This window comes from Haliotis asinina, chromosome 4, assembly GCF_037392515.1.
Source record: "Haliotis asinina isolate JCU_RB_2024 chromosome 4, JCU_Hal_asi_v2, whole genome shotgun sequence".
NCBI classification, from domain to species: Eukaryota; Metazoa; Mollusca; class Gastropoda; order Lepetellida; family Haliotidae; genus Haliotis; species Haliotis asinina.
Genome location: NC_090283.1, coordinates 81,072,938 through 81,085,444, shown reverse-complemented (window position 1 = coordinate 81,085,444; position 12,507 = coordinate 81,072,938). Strand labels below are relative to the sequence as shown.

At 37.9% G+C, this 12,507-nt stretch overlaps 1 protein-coding gene across 1 annotated transcript in view; it reads right to left on the bottom strand.

Annotated features, from left to right (window-relative positions):
* Window positions 1-11,285, bottom strand: part of LOC137281980 (tyrosine-protein kinase RYK-like) — a 115,583-nt gene extending 104,298 nt beyond the window's left edge. Inside the window, exon 1 of the mRNA XM_067813728.1 lies at window positions 11,084-11,285. Coding sequence (XP_067669829.1) covers window positions 11,084-11,195 — 112 coding nt within the window. The 5' untranslated portion in view covers window positions 11,196-11,285. The remainder of the gene's footprint in view (window positions 1-11,083) is intronic.
* Window positions 11,286-12,507: the final 1,222 nt, after the last annotated feature.

Genomic DNA, 12,507 nt, shown 5'->3' with positions numbered 1-12,507 from the left:
AAGAAATATCACAAACATGAGGGACCCAAATCCACACTGGGCCCACTCTTGAAGAATCAGACTTGAAGAAGATGCTAGTTTCTGTCTAGACAGTAAATGGTCCAGACATGGGACTACATTAACTGATTCAGCAACTGAGTCAAATTGTAACCATCACTATTCCCACAAATATATCACATTCTTCATCATATTAAAGCATGTGGCAACCTTTCTTATGGGCAAGGTGAAAATCGGCCCATTAGCTTGAACACCTATCAAGCTTTTATCCACCCATCCACCCATCCACCCATCCACACATCTACTCAGTTGAACAGAAACAATGTTGTGTCAGAATCAGAAATACTCTACCTTAGGACACTGGACACCAAGGTTACCAAGGTTGTGATACACTGTCAACATACAGTGAGTGGATGTAACATATCACCGCCCTGTGCAAACTATACATCTGTTACTACTCCCACTGCTGCCAGTGATTTAACCAGTGCAGTAACAGTATGACATAACATTGCATTATTACAAGTAATTTTGAACCTAGTCATGTAAGTCACTGATGTAGAGACAGCTGCTTGTACCGTCCAGGCAACTTCTAATGTACAGAGTACCGGAGAGAGACCTGGAAAAGACAACCCTTTCAACTGCAGGCTTGCACCCCAGTAATTGCTTGTTCCATTGCAAGTTTGCCATCGAGGATTTCAGCGGTTCGTCTTCGACAAGCAATTTCCAAAGTGGCTTTCAATCACCCAGCCAGATCTCAAAAGCAAACACAATATTCTCAACCCCCAAAGCTTACCAAAAAAGACTGTGATAAGGATTTGATTTTAAAAGTTATGAGCCTCTAGAAACATTGTTTCATTTCCTCAAATATTCCAACCAAAAAGCAGTGAGTTACAAAGGAAAAATCCCAAACTCTCTTCGCTACCATGTTTTTATTCTTCTTCAAATGTCTCCCAGCCAATGCCTACAAAGTACCAATAAGCAGGAAGTTTTGTGCAATTTCCCCCTTGGTTATTCTGAGACCATATTAGCTAGAGGATCGATATTTTCAAGTAAACATCCCATCTCTGTGTTCCGCCTTTAACATTTCATTACGCAACATGAAGACAGATCCCCATTGTCACATGTTTTGTGATGCTAATATCTGTATTATCCAGAATAATCTGGTAATTCCTGAGTCCCAGCATATTATCAAGTTTGGGAATAATTACCTCCATTAAAATATACCGTTTAAAAAAGAAGGGGATATTCCATTTTGTGATGATACTACTAGCCAGTGCCATGCACATGAGAAAAGATAATATGCATGAAACATTTCCAAAGTAATGGAATATATTTCCCCTTAATTTCCCTTCATCACCTGTTTCCTCTTTGGCTTTATCATTTGCATGTTATCAATCTTGTAAATCCAATATCACTGCCTTTTTTTCAATGGTATATATTTAACATGCCCGTGTGCTTGAAATAATTACTTTCAACATGTATTCTGTGGCATGGTGTATCATCAAAACGTTCTGGTCTCATCCCTCCTCTGTCCTACCAACCCATACTAATCTACTTTTCAGCTCTGATATTAAGAGACTCGAAGTTCCATGACACTCAAGGGTTCATTTAAAGAATTACTTACCTTATACAGAACTTTATAAAAGGGACAATATGTTACTCGAAATTTAGTGTGGACAATGACGCATGTAAGCAATCACACCTACACCATGTATTATATTGCCACTTATGATAATGGTGGACTTAATACACTTTGCAGCCTATGTTAAACACTGCATCTACTGGACCTAATGAGTTCCCAGTTACTTTCCTCTAAGGCTGTGAGGTAGTCGGTACTTATCACAAGTTTCATTACTACACCAACACAAGCCTACCAGACTCAGTCTGCAACCTACTAGTTCCAGTGACTAGTTCTGTTACACATCTTAATGGCACCAAAGCTGTGTACGGCCAACTGGGAAATTATTCACCTCCAATAGTTGACCACACTACTCGTTTATCTGAAAGACCAGTGTCATAACTAACCAGAATCAGCCTACAGGCAAATAGCGGCTGAATCTTGAGACAACTTCTGTTGCACACTTTAATGAAACTACTGCCTATAATATTCTGCCAACTACAAAATGATTTACCACAAACAGTTGACTACTTCAGCTGTATCACCAGCTCCATTGACTTCATAATTACTGGACACTATCTACTAAACAAAGAACACAGAAATCTGAAATTTCACACAAGACAGACCTTATTATCTCATAGTATCTGGATATTCTTATTTCAAAACAGTACTCAATCCTTCAGTTTTGCTACTTATGCAAGTTCAAAGTGAATAAAACTGACAAACAATACAAACACAGTAAACTTTATTGACTTGTTAGAACTGGACAAGACTTCATTGAATTTCATTCGCTGACAACCTGAAACTGATGAAAAATACCAACTAATGTTCTAATCAACACATGACAGAATTACTCCATAATTGTGTCAGAATCCACATCTTGGCCACTCAACTCTTCAAGAACATAGCTCAAACCCATCTCAACCTCAACACAGCCCGCCAAACCATAGACAAAATAGGTTCACTTTCCTAAAGATCAAATCCACTCACAATATCTCCAAGATTAAAAAAGTTTTAGGACATAATCAGTGAATCGTGGCCATGAATGAAGTGTGTTTTTCCTGCTTCCAGTTTGGTGTGATCACTTGTGTCCTAGGCAGGGTTTACCGAGCAAGCACTGGTCCTCGGCCATTCCCTCCAACCTAATCTGTGCATTTCTATGGCTGACTAGACCCCAGTTGGTTTGCTCATGAAGTAATCAACACTAAGTAAAGCTTCCAGCGTCCAGAAACTCAGCTCATATTTCTTCCAAGATTTCACTAATTTATTTCGTAAACAGATCTCGACTTGGGCATAAAAGAAGCTTTGGCAGGACAGAAAGGATGGTGAAAAGACGCCCGGAAATTACTCAACTTTCTCCAACAATAATTATCCAGTGACAGTTCCTTTACTGTGTAAAGATTAGATGAGACCAGGATAACTCATCTCGGGAATTTCAATAAAAGGATTATAATTCAAAGACTGGTAAAACACATTATTATTCTGTAGGATAATTTCCTGCAACTTGTTCCTATAGACTCATCGCTCCTGCATACACAACAAACATCGGCACCGCTATCAACTGGGAATATCACAGGAAATATAACGCAAGAACACAATAAAGTTAACCACGTTTCGCCACATCCAATTCCTTTCACATTTAAATCACTTTTGTGCAATGATATTGCAATAAAGAAACTTAAATCCTACTTTCACTAGGCGATATTTGTTTATCAATATCACACGATAAATAAATTTGATTCCTTCCACTGATTTCACTAGACACACAGTCTAATAAAGAACTTAAAATGAAATTACTAAATTAAGTTTCAGGAGGCAAAGTGAAAGAAATACGCAATTCATAACACAAGCACAGCAGCAACTGCACAATAAACTACCATTGACACTTTTGTGAGGTACTACCACGCTCCACTGGATTCCCTGATTCAATGAAATTCAAGCACTAACACGTGGAGAAGATGCAAAGATAGTCTGGCCCCAACAACAGACCCTGAGAACATTACTGGGCAGTGATCAGTTTTTGAGGTGCAGTGTATTGACTTGCGTTTTATAATTCACAGAGTGTATTGATAGATGTCTAGTGTATGAGGTATATTTTTAGTCCTGCATTGGTAAGTCTCTGGGGTGTATGGGGTATATTTCTAGTCATACAGATCTAGTCAAATGTGCATTTTATACCATTTGACAACACATAGTAAAAATTATTACGCATACAATTCTGTTTCCGGTGTCTTTAAACGTGTCTGTCCACATGGTGTTTAATATGCAGCATGTTGTATGAAACAATGGCAAAAATACACATGCTTGCTGGATAATAAGATGTTACATCTATTCTAGTTTTATGTATCAATCGCTACTGTCAGCTTTGCTCATATGTCATGACAGTACAATCAACCAAGACGCAAGTACTGGTACACATATTGGAAAGGATAAGTTGGGGAGTTACACATTGTTGTAAACATTTTTAAAATTATATTCATCTTTGTTTACTTTAATTAAAAGACTAATGATGATTTATTCTGAATATTTGTTTTGTAAATACACGATTCACCTGGACCTCTGCCATTAGAATTTTGGACTGAAGGATACCTCACCTTCCGGTTTTCTGTTGTAATATTGTGTGGAGCAGGATTTATAAGTACTGTACTATATATGACCTACAACTGGACACTATCAGTGGATGAGGATCAGCCATAATACAATCATTTTTAACTGAATCACCAGTAGTTTGGAGCAAAACACATGTAGGTAGCTGATTGTTAAAAAATATATAATTTATTTTCACTATTTCCGGCTTAGTTGAATAACATGTAGCATAACAATTCATAATTATTGTGTCTAAAGCTGTTTGGATGCTAGTTTCCTACACGCATGTCTATTTTTATTTACAAAGTTTGGTTTTTCACCATCTGCTGATAGTATTGGTAGTGAGTGAGTTGCATTCAATGCCACTTTCAACATCATTTCAGGGATACAACACCATGTCAGACACATGACAGCTCATACGACATGATTCAGGACACAAATAACTGACACAATGCAACATAATAGCAGCCAATCAAGCCCTCAAAAGCAGGATCATACCTAAGGGGAACAACTCTTGTCATGAACTGCCTCAGATAACTGAGCCACCCTATAAAACAAATTGTGACATACAAAAACCCCAACTACAGAGGGCTATATCAGTAACATACAGATATCCTAACCAATGAGGTCTATAACACAGATAGTGACATACAAATATCTTAACCAATGAGGGCTATAACAGATAATGACACACAAATGCAGTAACCACTGTTGGCTATAACACAGACAGTGACATACAAATATCCTGACCACTGTTGGCTATAACACAGACTGTGACATACAAATACCCTGACCACTGATGGCTATAACACAGGTAGTGGCATACAAATACCCTAACCACTGTTGGCTATAACACAGACTGTGACATACAAATACCCTGACCACTGATGGCTATAACACAGGTAGTGGCATACAAATACCCTAACCACTGATGGCTAAAACACAGATAGTGACATACAAATACCCTGACCACTGATGGCTATAACACAGACTGTGACATACAAATACCCTGACCACTGATGGCTATAACACAGATAGTGACATACAAATACCCTAACCACTGATGGCTATAACACAGATAGTGACATACAAATACCCTGACCACTGATGGCTATAACACAGATAGTGACATACAAATACCCTAACCACTGATGGCTATAACACAGACTGTGACATACAAATACCCTGACCACTGATGGCTATAACACAGATAGTGACATACAAATACCCTAACCACTGATGGCTATAACACAGACTGTGACATACAAATACCCTGACCAATGAGGGCTATAACACAGATAATGACACATAAATATCCTAACCACTAGGTACTATAGCACTGACAGTGACATACACATATCCTAACCAATAACACAGATAGTGACATACAAATACCCTAACCAATGAGGGCTATAACAGATAGTGACATACAAACACACTTACCATCAAAGGCTATAACACAGATTGTAACACAGACAGTGACATACAAATACCCTAACCACAGAGGGGTCTCTGGGTGCAACCACCAGATAATGCAGGCTATAAAGTGCATAGCTCTGTCCCTGGTGAGACATCAATTGCTTATCTATGCCACGCAGTGTTGGCAGGTTAAACTGTAGCTGAATACTGGCATCAAATATTTATATCAGGCTACAGCAAATCAATCACATCTTCATAAGCCGTTATATGTTTCAGTTTGTTCACATGACCAGCCTATAAAGCAAAATAAAATGACTTCTGAAAAAAATCTGATGAAAAAAGCAGAGATTTTGTTTGTAAAGAAAGGTAAATAGTACCTTTTTCAAATGATTACTTTCTCAAAAAACAATCAAATATCTTTCAGTATGACTTCTCCACCATATTTTCTGGACAGTGTGACTAAAGAGCAGTTTTTGCATTCAGTAATCATGAAGTTGAAATAATTTTTGGACCACTTACATTGAGCAAGATACTTGTAAAGCAGGTAATATTCTTGCAGACATTCTAGACAAAAATCACTGCCCTCACAAGTGACCTGTTCTGAAGCCCCACATAATGCTACAGTGAGGGAGAACGGTTTTATGCCATCAACATGACAGCAGGGAATGCCAGAAATGGGCCTCACAAATTGTATCCACACAGGGAATAGAACCTGGGGCTTTGGCATGATGAGCAAACTCTTTAACCACTAGGCTACCCCACCGCCCCACATAATGCTATTGGTGGGAAGTGGTAGTGAAATAAGGATGCCACTGTCATCCTCCCTCACCCTTAATAAATCGGGTAATCTGGCGACATGACATGACATGTCAGGTGGACAGGTGGACAGGCAGTGGCTGATTTCCTGCCATCCCACCTGAACTGCATTGTTTAACACTTATGTCAATCACATAATGAATGATTGTCTGGTCCTGACTCAATTATTCACATAGTGTTGTCAAACTGCTGGAATATTGTCAAGTGCCTCAATAAACAACACACAATATAGAAAACAATTTTTGTGAGTTTGTCACAAACATCAACTTAAAAAAATATTGCTTGAGGCTCATTTCTTAAAATGTAAATGAAATTCCAAAATAAATATTTAGGCCAAATGTAACTTGCACAAAATATTCGTGTAGTCAATGAAGAGCCCTACACTCAAGTCGGACTACCAGGGACCTACAACATCTACATACATAGCAGTTATGGAGACTTTGATATACATTTTAAAGTTCCAAGGCAAAAAGTGCCAGACTCACAATGTGAGATGCATTTTGCTATTTTGGGAGGATTTTTCCTGCTTGAATCAAATCATAGCGACTGAGTAAAAAACATTCATCAACATACATCGACTGTATTTCTTACAACAGATATATATGATAATCAAATTTCAGTCAGTTTAATCATTCCAACCGCTCAAATCCTTTCCGTCAAATGGGACGCGCAGTGGATATTTTGTGATCCAAATTGTAATAGTAATGTGTACATGATGCACTGTGTTCTGTCTGGTACAATCCTACACAACCAACTGTGTCACAACTCCCAGCTGGTCTCTAGTTCTCAAGCACATCAGCCATCCACACCTTTACATTCCTGTATCCTGGTATTTCTGTGTAAGTGGTCATAATGCATTAATTGCAGAGTATTTGGTGAAAACACATGAGGGATCAACAATACTGTTTCCTGAGGTAACATCTGAGAACAGTAATCTTTGAAAGTCAAACAGTCATTTCATTTCTACCACTATAGACTAGCTTCTAGTTTCAGAAATGAACATATTTTACAGAATAAATAGTTTCTAAATGATGTCCATTAAATATAACTAAAAGACCCAAAGAATCCTCATTTCAGAAACTGTGATCTGTAATCTAGACTTGCCACACAGTCTAGACTTCCATGGCTGCATTGGTTAAATCTGTTTCAAGGGCTGTATGTCTGACTACCAGGACTGGTACAGGTCTAAATATTGGGTTCTTAGTTAAAATTAGAAAAGAAAAAATAAGTGTCTAGAAACTGAACAAGCTGAAAGACATTATTGTTCATTAATGGTTTTAAAATTCAAATTTTAAAAGTGTTCATGGTTTTCAGCTCCATAGATTGTTTCCTTACAGTGTTGACCATGCAACAATATCATATTCAAGTAGTTGTGCCTGTATTCACAATGACACAATCTCACGGCTGGCTGCCTGGCCTCTGTACTGGAAATCACGCCTTAGACAACACAACCCTTCTCATAGTTGCCTGTTAAGAGTTGCGTAAAAAAAAACACTCATCCAAAGCCTTCAGCACCTTGTTCATCACAGTGTGAAAGATGGAAATTAAAAAATAATAAAATTCATGCATGTGGATCTCAACCCAATAAAAATGTTTTAGCAGAAAACCTGCATTCAGTAATTTTCTAAAACCTTTTCAGCATTGATTCAGTGACGACTCCCTACTGGGTAGTGTGTGGGGTTATCCAGCCGTGTACTACATCACTACAAAGAGATCAGGCTTACATGGCCCTCACAGATCCCATATCACAGGGAGAGTTACCACATCACCATCTACAGTCACCACCGACTACCCAGATTTGCTATAACTCTACTTCCCAAACTGCAACAACTCCTAGTAAGTGCTAGATAAGTTCATGATAATCATGAGAAAAGCCATGCAACATTTAATCCATTAGTATGTCCTATTTTCTTTTCACAGCCAAGTTGATCGAGTCAATAACAATAAAATTTCTTTCCCTCAGAAAAACGTGTTAAAGCGAAGCATAAACCTGCGTATTGTCTGGCCCTTGCAACAAACTGTAAACTTAACAGTTGCGTCCATTCTTAAACCCCCATCACAGTCACGATAACTACAGCTCTACACCAGCCGTCATTTCACAGGACAAAAACAATAAAAGTTATGGGCCTCATTTCAAATTTAACATGATTCATGAAGTAGACAATGTTTTGTTAAATTTTCTAAGAACTTAACATAAAAATTTTAACATAAAAACAGACACAAATAACAGCAAACATACGGGCACACAAATACTGGACATGGAATATTTCTCCCCACCAACCAAAGCATACTGTAACCAAGGGTAGATTGCCGAGTCCAGAACATTTTCCCTGAGATGGCAATAATGATGCATAGAGATATCGTCTCCACCTGAACACGCTCCTGTCTACTTCACAGGTGAATATACTAACGATTACCACATTAAAACGTTAACGTTAATAAACAACAGTTATAATAACAACAATGAAAATAATATAAATAATGCAGCATTATATTAACAATCTGAACTGGGACAAGCTGGACTTTCTACATTACCGTACGTATTAAATATTAAGACATTTCACTGAACTAAGCAACTTTCTTTAATACTAACAAACTGTCTGAAGCTCACTAATCATTAAGAACACAATTTCCATAAGAATGAATAATGTACATTTTGAAAAAGGTTGCAATTGAAATATTTCACACCTACATGTAGTTTGTTTCAGTGCACAGAATATGCCTTGTGGATTATTCAAATTGTTTTGATTAATATCAACTATTGCACCGATATATGACCATCAGCAAACCAACATCAAGAGCGGATTTCCATCCTCACGCTTTCAAATCATAACAAACACACTCAGCAGAGGTCGGTAACTACTCAGATATGCACGTATATTTATCTCATCTCTGTAGCATTCCAGTTTACAATATGATTGTTTCAAACACCTAGCATACACATCTTTAGGTTAATCATTTATACTGATGAAAAAGAAACCGATTCAGAGGAAAACTCCAACCTAAATGAGTCCCCATTTAACAACATGTTTCTCATGCTATGACTGTCAGTGTCCAAACAACTGGATTTCTACTATTACAGTAATGTGTTTTCATGTGCAATCACATCTGTTAGTTCCGAATTCCAGTTTTACCCTTCCACCAATATTAAATTATCATTCACTTTTCTACACCATTACAACATGCATTGACACAACAGCAAGACAAGACAATTACAGATATATTACAAAAACAGGACTTGAAAATTATTTTACTGATGGAACATATGAAATAATAAAACATTTTCAAAATAAAATTAAGACATTGATACCAATGAAAATGGTTATACTAATCTTATCTTAAATCGGAATAACATGTATGTCATTTAACCCAACAAATAGTCAACTAGCAGCATATTCATCCATTTTGCCACACACACCATGAGGTGTTCACAGATTAAAACCAAGGGCAACTACTTGAGGAAATCGGCCAATTACAATCTGACTGATAAAGGAACAATAAAGGCCCTAAGGTGATCAATGGAGTCCAAGCAGGTTTATTTGCCCTGCAATTTATTGCTCATTAAGGTGATTGACTCATCAGGTATATCATAGTTCCCTGTCAACTACTGTTTCAGGCTGACACTTTGCAATACTTTCTTAACAGTTTTGCTACTGGTCCAGTGTTGATAAGACGATAAGTTACCTGTAAACAACTGACGCTATTTCAGCCCAAATGTCTTCAAACAGCCTAGGGAATTTACTGTTAGTTTCAAGATGGTGCTTACAGTTAATAACTGGTTTCATATATTGCTCAGCAAGCTCACATAGTGTAGTTTTATAAATCAATGTCATTCAATGATTATTTTGTACAGCCCAAATCATTAAATTTTTCATTTAAATTCAAAATCTTAAATATTCATACTTTAATATCCTTTCACTTTTGGCATCAGTTTGCAACATTGATTCTGCAGGAGGTTTGACTCTTCATCTTGCATTTATTGTCACATGTTATTATCTGACACTTTAATTCAGCAGAAACTCCTGGACGAAACTATGCACGTTAAGGTAATTCCAGGCCAGTTTAATGGAATGAGGTAATTTAGATGCAGGCATTGTCGGGAATATTTCTTATCACCCCCTGTCAATTCAAGATGAGTCACATATGCAATAAAATTAAACGTCAATTTAATTTTGAGAAACATCTCCATCGATTTTAAAGCCTGGAAATTATCAGTAGTTCTAAAACGAACTTGACAGTCGCACACGTGCGTGCGTTTTTTGCTGCACTTGTGTAGACAACGCTCCAAAGACCATGTTTGTGACGTGATTTGAGTTGAAACAAAAATCGGGGCGCGATCAGAGCCATGTAGAGCGCGTAGGGGGGACCTGAGTTCCTATGGGGGTCAAGTCAAGTCAGAGAGGAAAGGGGGGACTAGCTGATTTCAAGTTTGGGCATCTGCAGGCTTTTTCTCTGTGCTCATAGAACAATATTCGACCGCTGATCGCAAGCTATGGGACTGCTCTACTGTCAGAAACAATGTAAATAATCACAAACTTGGCGAGTGCAAACACGGCACATCCGACGTGATGGCTCGATTCTCTTGGAGAATGCCTTCGTCGAAAAACATGGTCAAGACTGATACACAAAATCCATGCTTTGACTTACCCAACAATCGTAAAGTCTCCGCGGCGTCCATATACAGATTCAGGTAGGACATGGAGACACTGAAACATCCCAGGAACACCAAACCCCCTAGGATCACCAAGGAGGGCGGCATTTTCCATGAATATTCTCTAAAACAACCTCTCTCACTCACATCGATTCTGGCACTATTGACATATTGCACCCCCGAACTGTTTTTGCTATTCTCGGCAAACGTCGGTAGTCTCCGTGAGGTCGCGCACCGACCCGGAAATAACCGACATCTGTCATGTTTGCGCTAAAAACATGTGCGTACCGTAGCCATCAACATTCTGAGTATCATAATCTCATTTACTAACTGCTTTTATCTTATCTAAACAAATAATTACTATTTTGAACAAAGTAAATCGAAATTCGGTGATTCGCTTCAAATACTACTCCCCTCGTGTCTAACTACATATGGTGGCTCGCCTTAGTTAACGTTGGCACTGCAAAAATATTCCAAGTTTCGAATGTAAGGTTCGCAAGTGTACATAATCGTGAATTTATTAACAGATCACCAGATACTTATTTTGATATATGACCAGAATACAGTATCTGTATTCAAATATCCTGTTTGTAAGAGTAAGTAATTAAGCAGTGAAAGGCATGGCCAATGTATGTGCCACTTCGTTGCATTGACATAATATTTTGGACATGTCAGTCGCTAGATATGAGTTCACCAAGCCAATTTCAAATGAGTAATATACTTTGGGCATGTCAGACGTGTTAGAAATGAGTTCACCAAGCCAATTTTCAGATGAGTGCAGCTAGTTATTTTATCTTTCCACCAAGAAACACATATATAACGTTTTAACAAAGCAAAATAAATATCGAATAGGTTGGGGACTTGATTTTTTCAAACGAATATGATCTATTTACGATGGGTGAGGAAAAGTGATATATTGATCATAGTTATACGGATGAGAAATGTAAAAAAAATGAAACTAATTCCCATCAGAATACATGAAAGATTTTAACTACAGTTTGTCAACAAACCTACTCAGCATTCATTGTGTGAGGAAACTGAGATTTAATGTCGATTTTAATTTCAGTTATATCATGGCGTGTTATTAATACAAATAAATCTTGTATAACTTGAGACCCGTGAAGATCCGGACTGTAACTGCATAACTGCTCTTCAGTAAGCCATGCTTGTTGGCTGGCCAGACTCGCTGACTTGGCTAACGCACATCATTGTATCCTTATTGCATAGATTGATGCCCATGCTGTTGATCATTGGATTGGATGGACAAGATCTCCGCCGTGTAGCTAGAATATTGTTGTGTGTGTGGCGTTACACAACCAGCCAACCAACCAACTGTATTTTAACAAAGTTGACGGTCTTTCTAAACTGTGCACCTATATACTTTGCGTCAGTATTGTTCTGTAATCATGTAATGTATGAA